At 47.8% G+C, this 17,153-nt stretch overlaps 2 protein-coding genes across 5 annotated transcripts in view; one reads left to right on the top strand and one right to left on the bottom strand.

Annotated features, from left to right (window-relative positions):
* The window catches only part of LOC147108825 (transcription factor MafB-like), a 388,751-nt gene that overhangs the window by 307,703 nt on the left and 63,895 nt on the right, over positions 1 to 17,153 (bottom strand). The window lies entirely within an intron of this gene.
* LOC147108827 (uncharacterized) lies at positions 8,626 to 16,358 on the top strand. The gene is made up of 2 exons (XM_086005708.1): positions 8,626 to 14,731; positions 14,891 to 16,358. The coding sequence occupies exon 2, from the start codon at positions 15,084 to 15,086 to the stop codon at positions 16,164 to 16,166; it is 1,083 nt and encodes a 360-aa protein (XP_085861834.1). The 5' UTR covers positions 8,626 to 14,731; positions 14,891 to 15,083; the 3' UTR covers positions 16,167 to 16,358.

The raw sequence follows: 17,153 nt of genomic DNA on the forward strand, positions 1-17,153 counted from the left end.
AAAGAGATGACTTGACTGGCAAAAAAAGTTAATTATAGCAAAATAAAAAGGGACCTTGCCACAAATTAAATGGCGGGAAAGATGAGCAAATGGAACCATAGAGCACCAATGTGAAATATTTAAACAAGAGAAGGACAGGGTGCAAAGCAGCGAAGAAAGAAAGGGAGTGCATCAGAGACTGGTGTTCCATGGAGGGATAAGGAGATTACATCTAATTCCAGAACAAAAAAAAACGTATAAAACGGACAACAGAAATGAAAGCTAGGACAAATATAAAGAGTATTGGAAAGTTACAAAAAGGGAGATTAAAAAGGCAAGGAGGGAGAATGACAGAATATGAGCAAAGTACAAAAAGGGCAATTAAGAAAAGCTTCCTATAGGCGCATTAGCAGTAAGAGGATAGCCACGTTAGGTGAAGGGCTTCTAACAGATGTAGGAGGCAAACTTGTATTGAAGTGTGAGGAAACGATAGAGAGTACTTTGCCTCAGTTTTCACAGAGGTGGATACTGGGAAACTAGAACCAGCTGAGGTGGGTGTAGAACAGTTAATGGAGGTTATTAGTTAAGGGAAAAGGTATTACATAAGTTACTCAAACTTGAGGTAAACAAATCACAAGGACCTGATGTCTTCTGAGGGAAGGCAGGGAAGAAAAAGTGGGAGAAAACTAGAATTTAAACTTGGATTTTGAGGGATCTGGGGTGGACAGGAATGGAAAATTGTCAGGAGGGCTATTCCTCCAGCTCCCTGCCAATCAACATCACTTCGATGATTTCCGCAGGAGAGGACTGCAGCCATTGAATCCACCCACCCAGATATGAGCAGCCATATTCAAATTGCATGTTAATAATGGAGTGACATCAGGTATTGCATCATCCATCAATGTTGCCATGGCAATGATGGACGCAAGGGACGGCAGCACATTTCTGACATCCAGCATTGCTCTGGCATGTAGGAAGGGATTGAATGTTAAATGGGCACATTAAGGAGCGCAATCGATCACCAAGTGATCAAATGCGTTCCACTGCTCTGTGATTTTTACATTTTTTTAATGTAAATAGTTTCCCCCCTCATCTGCGCCCGTCACAAGCCCTCTTTTCCTCACCTATTGAAGTGGGCTCCCCAGTAAGGGGTCTGCCAGAATTATATAAATTAGGCTAGCCCTGGAAAACCCGCCAATGTTTGCCGTGGTGTAGTCAGGTGGACACAAAGACTGTCCCCATGCTGACTTTTCACCAAAGTGGAAATTCTAGTCTTAATTCTCCCAAACTCTGTGGAAAGGCAAATCGCGCCAGAGGACTGGAGGGCGGCAAGTGTGACTTCCCTCGTCAAAGGAGACAAAGATAAGCCAGTTTGTCTTCTATCAGTTGTCGGTAAAATACTAGGGTCTGTAATATGAGATGAAATTACTAAACACTTGGGTTAAGGTTAGTCAGCATAAGTCTCTAAAGGGCAGGTCAAGTTTGATCAATCTTACAGAATTCTTTAAAGAGGGTAGATAAAGAAAACGCAGTGGATATAGTTTTTAAATAGATTTTTAAAACGCATTTGATAAGGTACCATGTAAGAGAATCATGCCACGATAATGGCACATGGAATTAAGCAGAATATGGGCACGTGAATAAAGCCGGTTGGAAGGCAGAAAGCAGAGGGTAGGGATAAAAGTATTCTCATGGATCGTAAAGATATGGTGAGTGGTGTTCCACAAGGAAAATGTTGACAAAGACTGCAGATTGTAGCAGGAAATAGATGGGCTAGCAGTGTGGGCGGATAGGTGTTGATGCAGTTCAATGTAGACAAAAATGTGATGTCATATTTTGGAAGTATGAATAGGGAAAGAAAGTACAGCTGGAATGGCAAAATTGTTGCGATAAAGTTGAGATTCCTGAGATCAGATAATTTCATATAGACCATGGATCAAACTTGGAATGACTCAGTAACTCAGTACATCTTCAAAAGGTCACATTCATCCCACATGACTATTTCTCATGATTCCGGAAGGCATTGACAAAGTTTATTTCCTCGCTCAAAGTTGCGTGTCACCGCCTTAGGATTTCCAATACAACATACTGTATCGCATTTCAGTCTCCGAGGGGTGGCCTCTTGGTTTGCCTTGGCTTTGCTCTCCACCTAGTGCAAAATTCGCTGCCCAGTGTTGCCCAACTCGAATGTATTGGGTCAGATGCCTAATTTTCAGCATGTGAGCTGCTTGCAACAATTATTGGAAAAGTCATTTGATTGGGAGGCTTAACGGTGTCAGTAGCAAATCAAGACAAATAAAAGCGACAAACTGCATGTTCGAGCTTGGTGGTAAATGGGAGTTAATACCAACTAAAAACCCTTAACGATGTAACATAAGATGGGTCTCACCAGTAGCGCTGGAAAAGTGCTCACTTGTTTCAACATGCATTCCGAAAAGAAAGGTTATATTTAATTATACAGCCTTTGTCAAGTAGCTTTGAAGTATTAGTTATGCAGGAAGGGTGGTAAGGGATGTTGATGAAATTGCAACACAAATCTTTTACTATCAAAGGATTTCCCATCAATTTCTGCAATGTGCTGATGCTACAACATTTTAAATTCACTCTTCAACTTTGCGAAGAAAGGGTAAAGGCAGAAACAATGCAAGCAACAAGTAATTTGAGGTTGGAGGTTGAAGAGTCCCACTTGATCTCTTCGGGAAAAAAAATTGTGACAAATTTAATTTTGATAAATTCAACTTTTTTGGGCCAAGGAAGTATAAGAATCTATAGTGTAGAAATTTCCACTTGCAATATTAGCATACAAACACTTATGCATTCGTATGAAAAACTGGGATTGATAGATTTTTGTTAGGCAAGGGTATTAAGAGTTAGGGAACCAAGGCGGTTCGATGGAGTTAAGATACAGGTCAACCATGATCTAACTGAATGGTGGAACAGGCTCGAGGGGATGAATGGGCTCCTCCTGTTCCTATCTTCCTAAGTTCTATGACATGCTCCGTCTACCTTTTTAATGTAGCATTTTGAACAGGTCAGCCCCACCCTTAAAATAGCAGATAGGGGAGCATCATGTGAACATGCCATTATCATGAACAGTAATTTCTAGGCTTAGCTATAATATTGAATAAACTTTATGTATAGTTCCAGTCTGCCACATTTCAGAGACAGGGGGGGAAAAATTCGGTATCGCTCCATTTGGGGTGCCGTTATCGGCCGTGCGCAAAGTTTAGCGCCTGGCGCTAATTATCGCCTCCGACAGCAAACTTGGCTTTTATCGCCCCTGGAGGTGATTGGAGCGCTAAATCAGGCGCTTCACACCTGTCTTAAGGCGCAAAGGCCGAGGAGTGAGGTGCTACCTCAGAGCGCTGGCGAAGCAAGGAAGGGCAAATCAAAATGAACCTGCAAAGTGCTGCTCAGTACTCAAAACTCCTTCACACAGCGTTGAATCTCTCCAGAAGTCTCCCTCTCTCTCTCAGAATGCGTGGTGCAAAAATGTCACCGACAAAAAAAGGTAGGAAGCGGTCACCTTTAAATAGCACTCCCCTAGTCCCTTTCTGACAGCATAACGCTCCCCTCAACCTGTCGTTGCTGGCGGCAGGCGGTAAGGCAGGGGGCGCCACTCAATATCTGGTCCGGGGTGCTAACGGGGCGTTGCGCACTCGGTACTGACATCACAATCTGCTGGCGCAGGAGATCGTGTCAGTAGTGTTTAGCGCCGCTGCAAAATGTCTAGTTAATTTCGCAAGTGGCACAAACATCGCCGCGCCCGGGCGCTAGTTGCTTTGCGCCCCAATTGGCGCCCTCTAAAGGCACTAACGGGAGGCGCAAACAACTGAATTTTCCCCCAGGGTCTTCTGCTGCCATTCACCAGATGTGAGACATGTCAGGGGGGGGGGAGCGGTGGTGGGGGGAGCAGGGGCAGAAAATCAGGTAGGCAGCTGGTTAACCAGCTTAATGCCAATCCCTGGCACTTTCAGGGTTTCCCTGCAGAAACCAGGAGAGTTCAAAAACAGCGGGAGCAGAGCGGGAGTGGAGCGAGAGTGCCAAAACCCGGGAGAATTCAAACGCAGCAGGAGCAGAGCGAGAGCGCCAAAACCCGGGAGAGTTCAAAAGCAGCAGGAGCGGAGCGAGAGCGCCAAAACCTGGGAGAGTTCAAAAGCAGCAGGAGCGGAGCGAGAGCGCCAAAACCCGGGAGAGTTCAAAAGCAGCGGGAGCAGAGCGAGAGCGCCAAAACCCGGGAGAGTTCAAAAGCAGCAGGAGCGGAGCGAGAGCGCCAAAACCCGGGGGAGTTCAAAAGCAGCGGGAGCAGAGCGAGAGCGCCAAAACCCGGGAGAGTTCAAAAGCAGTGGGAGCAGAGCGAGAGCGCCAAAACCCGGGAGAGTTCAAAAGCAGCGGGAGCAGAGTGAGAACGCCAAAACCCGGGAGGGTTCAAAAGCAGCGGGAGCGGAGCGAGAGTGCCAAAACCTGGGAGAGTTCAAAAGCAGCGGGAGCAGAGCGAGAGCGGCAAAACCCGGGAGAGTTCACAAGCAGCGGGAGCAGAGTGAGAGCGCCAAAACCCGGGAGGGTTCAAAAGCAGCGGGAGCGGAGCGAGAGTGCCAAAACCTGGGAGAGTTCAAAAGCAGCGGGAGCAGAGCGAGAGCGGCAAAACCCGGGAGAGTTCAAAAGCAGCGGGAGCGGAGCGAGAGTGCCAAAACCTGGGAGAGTTCAAAAGCAGCGGGAGCAGAGCGAGAGCGCCAAAACCCGGGAGAGTTAAAAAGCAGCGGAAGCAGAGCGAGAGCGCCAAAACCCGGGAGAGTTCAAAAGCAGCGGAAGCATGCTGAGATATAACGAACCGGTGAGCGTAAAGAAGTAAAACGTAATCGAAGTGTGACGTCACCAGAAAGCAGGTAAGTGATTGTTTGGTGAGTATTTCTCGCTTTTTTTCCCAAACAAGCATCAAAATTTAAGTGCAAAATACTGCGGATGCTGGAAATCTGAAATAACAACAGAAAATGCTGGAAATACTCAGCAGGCCAGGCAGCATCCGTGGAGAGAGAAACAGAGTTAACGTTTCAGGTCTGGGACCCTTCATCAGAACTGGAAAAAGCTGGAAATGTAACAGATATTAAGCAGGTGCAGAGACAGGGGGGGGGGGTTAGGAGGGGAGGAAAGAGTAGAAAGAACACCCTGTACTTTTGTAAGAGGCAGGAAAGATAAAATGTTGCAAATGGGAATGGCAAAAATCATACTGCATGAAAAATGGGGGCAGGGATAATTATCTGAAATTGTTGAACTCAATGTTGAGTCCGGCAGGCTGCAAATTGCCCAATCAAAAGATGAGGTGCTGTTCCTTGAGGTCGCCTGTCACTTTAATTCACCGCTTCACTTCCATTCTGATCTCTCTGTCCTCGGGCTATTGCATTGTTCCAATGAAGCTCAACGTACAGGGCGTTGGTGAGACCACACCTGGAGTACTCCGTACAGTTTTGGTCTCCTTATTTAAGGAAGGATATTCTTGCATTAGAGGTAGTTCAGAGAAGGTTCACGAGGTTGATTCCGGAGATGAAGGGGTTGTCTTATGAAGAAAGGTTGTGCAGGTTGGGCCTATACTCATTGGAGTTTAGAAGAATGAGAGGGAATCTTACTGAAACATATAAGGTTCTGAAGGGGCTTGACAGGGTAGATGCAGAGAGGATGTTTCCCCTCGTGGGGGAACCTAGAACTAGGGGGCATAATTTCAAGGGGAGACTGGATAGGCACTTGAGGGAAATAAACTTGCAGGGCTGCGGGGATAGAGCGGGGGAATGGGACTGACTGGATTGCTCTACAGAGAGCCGGCATGGACTCGATGGGCCGAATGGCCTCCTTCTGTACCTCTTTGACTCTATGACTATGACTAACCTGGGCTGACGATTCGCTATTGCTCATTTTAAACTAGCACACAAAGTCAAGATCTACGCCCTGGACTGCAGTCAGTCACCTTGCGATTGATTGCACTCTTGGAAGGGCCTTTTAAAAATTGAAATGCCTTCCTGCATTCCATGACGACGCTGGAAGATTTGGGACATGCTGGCAGTCCTTGTGTCCAGTGTTTCTATGGCAATAATGATGGGAAGTATGATGTTTACCATCATGCCGTCAGTATCTATCCCTTTTAATGTGCCCATTTATACCTGGGCAGGCGTGCTCAATGGCCGCTGTCGTAAGAACATAAGAAATAGGAGCAGGAATAGGCCACTTGGCCCCTCGAGCCGGCTCCGCCATTCAATAAGATCATGGCTGATCTCAGGCTCAAAGCCACTTCCCTGCCCACTCCCCATAACCCTTCACTCCCTTATCTTGCAAAAATTTGTCTATCTCCACCTTAACTGTAATTAATGAGCCAGCCTCCACAGCTCTCTGGGCAGAGAATTCCACAGATTTATGACCCTCTGAGAGAAGAAATTCCTCCTCATCTCAGTTCTAAAAGGGCGACCCTTTATTCTGAAACTATGCCCCCCCGAGTTCTAGATTTCCCCATGAGGGGAAACATCCTCTCTGCATCTACCCTGTCGAGCCCCCTCAGTATCTTATATGTTTCGATAAGATCATCTCTCATTCTTCTAAATTCCAATGAGTATAGGCCCAGCCTGCTCAACCTTTCCTCATAAGTCAAACCCCACATCTCTAGAATGAACCTAGTGAATCGTCTCTGAATTGCCTCCAATGCAAGTATATCCTTCCTTAAATAAGGAGACCAAAACTGTACGCAGTACTCAAGGTGTGGTCTCACCAATACCTTGTACAGTTGTAGCAGGACTTCCCTGCTTTTATACTCCAACCCCCTTGAAATAAAGGCCAACATTCCATTTGCCTTTTTGATTACTTGCTGTACCTGCATGCTAACTTTTAGTGTTTCATGCACAAGGACCCCCCAGGTCCCTGAACTGTAGCATTTTGTAATCTCTCTCCATTTAAATAATAGTTTGCTTTTTTATTTTTCCTGCCAAAGTGGATAACCTCGCACTTTCCCACATTATACTCCATCTGCCAAATGTTTGCCCACTCAACTAGCCTGTCTACAATATATCCCTTTGTAGATTCTTTGACTCCTCTGCACAACTTGCTTTCCCACCCATCTTTGTATCATCCGCAAACTTGGCTACATTACACTCGATTCCTTCATCCAAGTCATTAATGTAGATTGTAAATAGTTGGGGCCCCAGCACCGATCCTTGTGGCACCCCACTAGTTACTGTTTGCAAACCAGAAAATGACCCATTTATCCCGGCTCTCTGCTTTCTGTTAGTTAGCCAATTCTCTATCCATGCTAATATATTACCCCCAACTCCGTGAGCTCTTATCTTATGCAGTAACCTTTTATGTGGCAACTTATCGAATGCCTTCTGGAAATCCAAATACACCACATCCACTGGCTCACCCTTGTCCACCCTACTTGTTACATCCTCAAAGAATGCCAGCAAATTTGTTAAACATGATTTCCCTTTCCTAAAACCACGCTGACTCTGTTTAACTGCAGTATGTTTTTCTAAATGCCCTGCTACTGCTTCCTTAATGAAGGACTCCAGCATTTTCCCAACAACAGATGTTAGGCTAACTGGTCTATAGTTTCCTGCTTTCTGTATCCCTCCTTTCTTAAATAGGGGTGTTACATTAGCGGTTTTCCAATCCGCTGGGACCTCTCCAGAGTCCAGGGAATGTTGGTATATTGCAACCAATGCATCCAGTATCTCTGCAGCCACTTCTTTTAAGACCCTGGGATGCAGGCCATCTGATCCAGGGGACTTGTCGGGGTCGATTTTCATTGACCTGCGGAGTCGGGATTGGAGGCGTGCGGGAGGTTAAAGTCCCGAATTCGGGGGTCCCGACACCATCCCGCCCCCAACCTGCTTCCATGTAAGTTTCAAAGGAGGCGGGTACCCGCCCCGCACTGGGACCTGCCTACCCGAGGCGGGAAGGGATTAGTGCCAATTAGCTGCCTGTTAGCAGGTAGTTAACAGGCAGTTTTTAGCCTAATCCCTATTTTAAAGCTTGAAGTGTGGGATTCCCGACGGCTCCAAACCACGCCAAGTTAGAGGAGTCGGACCGTCGGGTTGAAGGATTTGGAGGGGTCGAGATGTCGGTGCTCAGGTGAGTGATGGGTGCATGAGTGCAAAGGTAAGTGTGTTTGCTGGGTCTAAAGTGTGTAAAGAAGTTTAAATTACCTGTACTTACCTTTTCAGCCTTCCTTCCTCTAGGTTTCGGGAGTCCCTCATCTCATCGGTACAGAAAGCAGAATGGCTGCAAACTGTCAAAAGTGACAGCCTGCAGCTTTCTGTGCTGGTGAGATTTCTAACTGAGTCTGTGTAGAAGGACTCAGGCTAGAAGTAAGACTGTCAGTGTTTGACAGCTTCAAACAGCTGTGAAACATTGATATTTCATCTGTCAAAACGTCTTGACAGATGACATTTCAGTCTGTGACGTCACCTGTTGCCGGGTGGCCCTTAATTGGCTTGCTGAGCCCGCTGGGCAGGCTCAACAAGGTCAATCAAGTTAAAATTACGTGGATTGGCCGCATCTCGATGGAGGCGGGACTACAACCCTGAAAGTCCTGGAGTGACTTCTTCATGGCTGCCTGTAACCATTCTCTAAGAAGCCAATCCTAACTGTGACTAAGACCTGTATATCTGAGATATGCCACGGTAGATACCATTAGTGTTGTCACATGCTCCATGGAAAATTGCAGGAAAGACAACTAATTTATCCAAACTAGCACATCACATTCTAATTTCTACTGTATAAAACCAAGCGACTGTTCAACCTGAGCCAAGTGCTTAGCAGCCTATGTGTGAAAATGGGTTCGCAAAGTTCCCCCATACAATTCAGGAGAACCCATCAGCATATTGCACATTTACCCTATAGCAGATGGCCTTTTTTTTTATTCGTTCCTGGTATGTGGGCGTCGTTGGCAAGGCCAGCATTTATTGCTCATCCCTAATTGCCCTCGAGAAGCTGGTGGTGAGCCGCCTTCTTGAACTGCTGCAGTCCTTGTGGTGAAGGTACTCCCACAGTGCTGTTAGGGAGGGAGTTCCAGGATTTTGACCCAGCGACGATGAAGGAACAGCAATGTCTCTCCAAGTCAGGATGGTGTGTGACTTGGAGAGGAACTTGCAGGTGGTGGTGTTGCCACGCGCCTGCTGCCCTTGTCTTTCTAGGTGGTAGAGGTCGCGGGTTTGGGAGGTGCTGCCGAAGAAGCCTCTCACCATTGTTACCCCTGCCTCACCCTGTGCATTTCTGTCAACATAACTATAATATTCTACCAAGGTTTGTATATCTGGTATATTATTCTACTGGGTGGGGATTGCGACAGTTGGTACTTAGGTGAATGGTGCCCTTCAAAAGCAGAGCAGTTAGGTTTAACTTATACAGAACCTTAGTTAGACCACAGTACTGTGCACAGTTCTGGTCTCCATATTACAAAAAGGATATAGAAGCTCTGGTGAACATGTTAAAAAGATTGACAAGGATGATACCAGAACTGAGAGGGTACAATGATCCGAAAATACTGAACAGGCTGGGCTCTTTCCTCTGGAAAAGAGAAGGCCTGTTCGCGGTCTTTAAAATTATGAAGGGGTTTGATAGGGTTGGTGTAGAGACGACTTTCCACTTGTCGGGCAGTCCAAAACTAAGGTCCATAAATTTAAGGTAGTTACTAATAAACCCAATAAGGAATTCAGGAGAAATGTCTTTGCTCAGAGAGTGGTGAGAATGTGGAACTCACGACCACGTGGAGTGGTTGAGGCGAATAGCATAAATGCCTTTAAGGGGAAGCTAGATAAGTACGTGAGGGAGAAAGGAATAGAAGGATATGTTGGAATAGGTGAGATAAAGTAAGTTGGGAGGAGGCTTGTGTGACGCCTAAACACCGGCATAGACCTGTCGGGCCAAATGGCCTGTTTCTGCGCTGTAAATACTATGTAAAAAGTACCCTAAAATGACATCACATTGATGGCAGCAAGTTGAGATATTTGCATCCCACGAGTGGAGGAGGGAGCTTAATTTACGAGGCTTTTATTCTGAGGCAATAGGAGGTGTCTTTTGAAGGAGAAGAAAAGGAAAGCTAGCTCCTCTAATTCATGCGCTATGTGGTGCAAGTATGGCCGATAACTCTTCTGCATAACCCCATATACCATCAGAGGACACATAACTAGGCTCTTAGTCGGCACATATTTTAATTGCTAAAGCACCCTTCAGATGTACAGGTCAGCTGGAAGCAGACCTTACAATATGGCCCAGGGAAGTTCTTCAACATTATAGCATTATTCTCCATGTACAAAATACTGCTACAGACAGAGGTCTCAGTATGAACTTGGATAAGGAACAGCTGCAAGCCATGGAAGGCCAGGAGATGATGGTGCATTAGTACACCAGTAGCTGACCAGCATTCCATTGCAGGAAAGAAGAAAGTGTGAGGGGTTCCAATGCCCATTTCCTCCAGTGGGCTCTGTAATTGGCTACTATCACTTTCTATTGGATAGATTTATAATCACGGAACTTCTACTTCACAAGATAATTACAAATGAAGATGGCCATTCAGACCATTTACACTCATCTATCCAGAGAGTTCTTAACATCCCCACAGCTGTAGCATTCAATTATTTATTAAATGATTCCAGGATTTTGCCTCCACGACTCTCTGGAAGTTTACTCCACATGTCAATTACTGTGTGTGAAGAATTTCCAGATATCAGTCCTAAAATTACCTTTACTAATTTGCACCTGTGTCCCCTTGTTCTACTCTCAGTGATATTTCAGATTTACCTTTCCAATACCTTTAACCATCTTATAAGATTTTTTCTCATGTGCCTCTTTTCCAGGCTGAAAAGCACAAGTCTACCCAGTATTTTCTCCTATCTCAGACTATTGACACTGGAGATCAGCCTTGTGGCTCTCCTCTCTGTACTGCCTCCAGCACTTGGAATGCCTCTCTTGTTTCTTGGCAAGCAGAATTGGCTGTGGTATTCAAGGTGTGGTCTGACCAGAGCACTATACAGTTTGATCATTAACTTTTCTGACTTACATTCTACTATTTTGTCTGTGTAGTTCAATACCCTATTCGCTTTGTTAATTGTTGGTCTTCATTAGTTGGACAGATTTAATTTTGAATTTACTAACTCCTCGGTCTCTTTTGGTTTCATCCTTAGCTACTTTAACACCGTTCAAGAAGTACGCATTTTGTCTGTTTTCCTTCCTACCTATGGCATTTTACACTTATCATTCAATTGTCATCTGCTATTTTTCTGCACACTTACATATTTCAACTCATTCAGTAATTTCAGAGCTGCGTCCTCCAATTCCATTGCCCCTCCTGGTTTGGGATCATCTGAAAATTTGACCACTTTGCATTGAGTTTCTGACAAGAATTATAGACTGCAAGATGTATTAAAAATAAATTAAATTTATTAAGCACTTCAATGAATGGGCTGTGTGTGTCCTAATGTGCTTTGCTGGTGCAATACTTTTGCTCCTTGTGGAATGTGCACTTCTTCACATAGGTTGTTGATGGCCTCTAGCACCCAGTGCTTTCCTAAGTAAGGGGACAACACTCCTGAATGATTGCATCCGGTGAGCTGCGGGCAATACAGAAAGCCCGCTGACTGTATCGGTGACTAAGCTGATGAACCTGCATTGGCAATGGGGATTTCCTTTACCAGAATTGCTGTGACCTTATTGCTTTCAGGAGTGCCTGCTGCTCCGTGTACAGGGCTAGATGCTGGCATTTTATCAGTACATGGATACAGATATTACAGTGCGCATAGTGATGTTAGTGCATGCACACAGATGTAACTGTGAGAATACTGTGGGCACAGAAATGCTGCAAGGATTACTGTGACATTAGTACGCGCTCGGAGACATGGCAAAGATTATTTCTGGCATGTCTGTGCAGTGACTTTTACAATATCAGATGACAGCTGGCTGTATTTGGTTACTACGCATGATGTGGGTGTCGCAATGCATGCCTCAACAGGTAGTTAGAGAGGGCTTCCCGTCCAATTGCTGGAAAGTCTGTCCCCAATGAGTTCTGAAGGTCCGCAAATGGGCACGCCAAGCAGAACAGCTGCAGACCTCCCAAGTAGCCCTCAATTTGGGGATGGCACCCTCATTTCGGAACAATCCCCGGCAGTTTTTATAAATCATGCACTTAACTTAGATTGTATTGAACGGAATAAATGAAGCGTTAGTGGCAAACCTAAACTTCTGGAGGCCCAAAGCAGTTCTAGAACCCCCAGCCAATTCCTCACGTCTTTGGCACCTAGTTGAGCCTTAAACCTCATAGAGTTAGGTTGGAAGGTCTGCTCTTAGGATATCACCACTTAAACTCCAAGTGGGCCAGCACACAGTAAGGCTGAGACTACTGATGGTAGAATATTATTTGAACCATCGATACAATTAATTAAGTTGTCAAATGCAATTAAAATCATGATTTCAAAAGCTACTATTTGACTAATCCTCGGAGGCTCAGTGCCAAAGGAACGAGCTGTGGCATGTCTCCTTACCTGAGCTGATGATGAGTTGCTTAAGTTAAATAAATCTAAAACTAGGCAGGGGGCGGGACAGGAGCAGAACATGGGTTTGAATCACGAGATTTGCGTTTCTGATCATCAAACAAAACGGCCAAAATCTTAATAACTAGCGCCTAAACATCATAAAATGCAAACGCAAGTGGAAGAAAAAAGAATTTTATCTTAAAAACAAGCTGTCGGTGTTTGGTTAGCCTTTTAGAAGTTTCTATACAACCCGTTCAAAAAACCCCAGACTGTCTGTTCCAAGGCTGGATGGGTAATAATCCGACAGATATCACGACCAGCTGCTTTGTATTTACTGGCCAGCCCAAAAAATTCATCAAATGTTTGACCTGTCACTCTGATGATATAATCAAGTCAGACCGCAATGGTGTGTCTCCTAATTGGCCAAAAGACTGGCCTTTGGAACAGGGTTTTTCTTTTAAAAAGCCAATGAGAGATAGATTTTAAACGATCCGGGCTCCAGTTCCAAAATGGATGCAGAGATTAAAAGTAGATGAGAAACATGGCAGGTAAGATTCCCCTGACGGAGCAATTAGTCAAGGCAGTGGAGCCAGTAATGCAGCCTGGTCTCCTGCTGCGCTGCTGCTGCTGCTGTTCAGACACATGCAGGGATGAGCTGCAGGTCCAGCTTTATGGGTGGGCGCCATGGACGACTGCCCAGGGTGCGTGCTCAGGGGAGCGCCGTGATCAAGAGGGTCTGACATTAATGGCGTCGGCCTAGGCAAAGAACTTGGCCATCTCCAAAGTCTGCTTCCAGCGGACTGCAGTGCTTCTCGAGAGGAGCAAACTTCAAGTTTCAAGAGCCAGTTCCTAAACACATGGATAACACTCAGGATCCTGTTAACCATGCCCGTATCGGTGGCAAACAGAGCTTCTCAAAGTTGAAGCTCATAAAAACATATTTGCGATCGACCACGGCCATCCTGTCCATCGAGACTGATATGGCTTAAAATATCTTTGTTCACCAAGTTTTTTTTATTTATTATTGTTATTTATTAGTATAGTGTTTAATTTAATGATTAGTTTATTTGTCACTTAGCTATAATGTTACTTTTTATGAGTTATAGGCCTAGAAATTGGGTATAGCCCCGCTTGAGGCGCTAGAACTGGCGGTGCGCAAAGTTTATAGCCAAACAAAACTTATCGCTGCCTGGCGAGATATTGGGTTGCATCGCCCCCAAAGGGGATTGAGGCGCGAATTCAGCCGTTGCACGGTGCTCCTAAGGCGCAAAAGTTCAGGCGCTACTCAATATCGACGCGGACGGGCGCAGCGCAGGTGATCTCAATTACGGGAAACCACGAGACTTCCAGGCGCCGGCCGGCTCTTAAAGGGGTGGGTCAGTCAGCCTGAGCTGCCACACCCAACGCCCTGTAGGCCTCAGAGTCGGCGCTCGCCCTTCTCTGGCGTTAGAAACTTGGTGAGCATGGAGAAGGTTAGACAGAGAGCAGAGCGCTTCAGCACTGAGGCTCTGGACCAGTTGGTGGCTGCAGTTGAGCGCCGTCGAGATGTCCTGTATCCGGACAATGGCAAGAGGCCGAATCAGAAGGCTTACCGACGATCTTGGAGGGAGGTTGCTGTGAGGGTCAACTCCAGCAGCATGGTGACCAGGACCCCTGTTCAGTGCAGGAAGAAATTCAACGACCTCACACGGATCGTTAGGGTGAGTGATGGTTTAGCAAACTTCTGATTCCCTCCATCTGCAGCTGACTTCGGGCACCCTGTTGCCATGATGCCCCAATGGCCATCTGTCAGCAAGCACCCATGGCCCTTTCTGGGCACACACATGGACAGATGTCTCAAGGCCTCATGTAAGGGCTCTTTCACCATGGGGGGCATGCGATGATGTCTCAAGGCCTCATGTAAGGGCTCATTCACCATGGGGGGCATGCGATGATGTCTCAAGGCCTCATGTAAGGGCTCTTTCACCATGGGGGGCATGCGATGATGTCTCAAGGCCTCATGTAAGGGCCCTTTCACCATGGGGGGCATGCGATGGTCTCTCAAGGCCTCATGTAACACAACTTCCCCTTCTTTCCTCTCCAGGCCAAGCTGGCGGCCAGGCGAAGGGACCACTTTCAAACCAGTGGCGGGCCTCCACAAGTGGTCCCTCTCACGGATCTGGAGGAGAGAGTGCACCAGATTCTTGGAGGACGTCTGTCTGGTCCTGTGACCACTGCATCTGCCGACCCCATTTCCGACAGCGAGGGTAAGACTCTCACCTTTTTCACCTGTTGCCTTCCACTTGGTCCCCCCGCCAGCATGCATCCTCAGTGTGCAGCCATGTCAGAGCCTTGCCGCAATCTGGCATGCCTTTCCGCAAACCTGTCCTTTTGCTAAAGCCACTCTTCCACCTCCCTGCTTTCAGATGAATCAGCACCAACTCGGGCTCAACGCACTGAAGCTGCCAGTGCCAGTGCCACCGGAGGCGAGGAGCAGGAGGAATCCGGACCAGCCGTTGCAGAATCCGGGGAGCAGACACATCTACAGACTGGGGATAGTAGTCCCCTGGAGGGGAGGGGGGGTGCTCTGAGGATGAACCAGTTGCCGGAACAAGCGGCATGCAGCAACGCAAGGGGGATAGGCAAGTTCGGCCACCGTCTCCCCGGAGGGCAAAGCAGGTAGTTATGACTGCTGCTCAGAGTGCAGAGGAGGCGCGTCGCCTGGGTGAAATGAGCAAACAGGCCCGGCTCAGACACACGGAGCTGATGGCTGCAGTGGAGAAGATGCCTCAGTCAATAGATACATTGGCTAAGAGTATGTTGGACTTCGGGGCAACAATGGAGAGGACTCTCCAGGGCTTTGGGGCAACAATGGACAGGACTCTCCAGGGCTTCGGGGCAACAATGGACAGGTCTATCCAGGGCTTTGGGGCAACAATGGACAGGTCTATCCAGGGCTTCGGGCCAACAATGGAGAGGACTATCCAGGGCTTTGGGCCAACAATGGAGAGGACTGTCCAGGGCTTTGAGGCCGCTATGGAAAGGACTGTTCAGGGCTTCAGACAATCCCTGGAAAGGTCTGTCCAGGGTTTGTCCGAGGCAGTGGAGTGGTCGGCACCTGCCTTGTCCGAAGCAATGGAAAGAACTGTCCAGGGCTTCTCCGAAGCACTGGCACCTGGCACACAGGTCCTCACTGTTGCCACGCAGTCACTTGCTGGCCTTGTCCACACCCAGATTGAGGCAACGCGATCTCTCACTGCAGCCACCCTCTCTGCATCAGTTAGGATCATCCCGGGCCCTTCCAGTCCCATACAAGGCCAGGAATCAGTGGAGCATGCGATTGTGGCGGATGAGCCGAGCCGGTCCCCTCAGATAGCCAGTGTGTCGTCCGACCATGGTGCAGGTGTCCTCTCTCGGCAGGAGACCATTGCACATGCCAGCGCTGGGACGTCTGCAGTGCAGCTGCCACCACCTGCAGGGCACACTGCTTCCAGCCATGGTCACATCAAGCATCCTGCGTCCGCACCCTCCAAGACCAGAGGTCGGCCAGGCCGTCCCTCAGGGGCTTCTGCGCTTCCACACAGTCAGCAGGCGTCCCCCAGCCTTGAGCCTGCCACTGGGGTCCAATTACGTAGGAGCAGCAGGGAGGGAAGGGGCCGGCCGCGAAAGAGAAGTCATTCTCCCTCAAGGGGCCAGTTGTAGAGGGAGGTGCTGAGACGTTTCTTTGTCCAAATTCAAGGACACCCTCACCTGTTGTAATATTTGCAGAAGTTTTGTTGAGTTTTGCGGTTTTGCTGAAGAGTTCACAGTTATTTTGTTAGTTATGGTTTCTGTTGACATGACGTTTTGCTGTAATGAAAGACTTTTGTGACAATAAACAGAAGTTTCAATGTGGCATGGTGCACGTGACTACTTTCAGTGATGCTGGCATTCAGAGGCCGTCAAACATCCAAAGTGCGCAGGAGTTAAGACTCTCATCATTCCGCCAGAGGGGTCTCGAAACGAGTCCTGATGAGCCTCTGACATATGGCCCTTCCACTTTCAGGAGCCCTTCCATCTTCCTCCTCCTCCGCCTGCTCTTCCTCCTCCTCCTCCTCCTCCTCCGCCTGCTCTTCCTCCTCCTCCTCCTCCTCCTCATCCTCCTCCTCCGCCTGCTCTTCGTCCTCCTCCGCCTCCTCCTCCTCCTCCTCTGCCTGCTCTTCCTCCTCCTCCTCCACCTGCTCTTCCTCCTCCTCCGCCTCATCATCCTCCTCCTCCTCCTCCTCCTCCGCCTGCTCTTCCTCCTCCTCCTCATCCTCCTCCTCCTCCTCCTCCTCCGCCTGCTCTGCTGGTCGTTGAGGGACAGCTGGAATTGGCTGGGTGCGTCGAATCGCCAAGTTGTGGAGCATGCAGCAGATGACGACGATGTGTCCCACTTGCTCCGGCAAGTACTGCAGGGATCCCCCCGAATGTTCCAGACATCGGAAACGCTTTTTGAGAACACCAATAGTGTGCTGTTCACTGTGCCTGGTCACCTGATGGCCGCTGTTGATCAGCTCTTCTGCTCTGGTGTCGGCCACACGGAGTGTTGTCATCAGCCATGGGCAGAGAGGATAGCCCTTGTCCCCAGTAAGCCAGCCTCGTGTTCGAGCCAGCCCCTCAAAAAGGTAACAAACTGAGGTCAGCCGCAGGATAAAGGCATCGTGGCTG

Source organism: Somniosus microcephalus, chromosome 13 (genome assembly GCF_052327205.1).
Source record: "Somniosus microcephalus isolate GS21.2 chromosome 13, FLI_Smic_1.0, whole genome shotgun sequence".
NCBI lineage: Eukaryota > Metazoa > Chordata > Chondrichthyes > Squaliformes > Somniosidae > Somniosus > Somniosus microcephalus.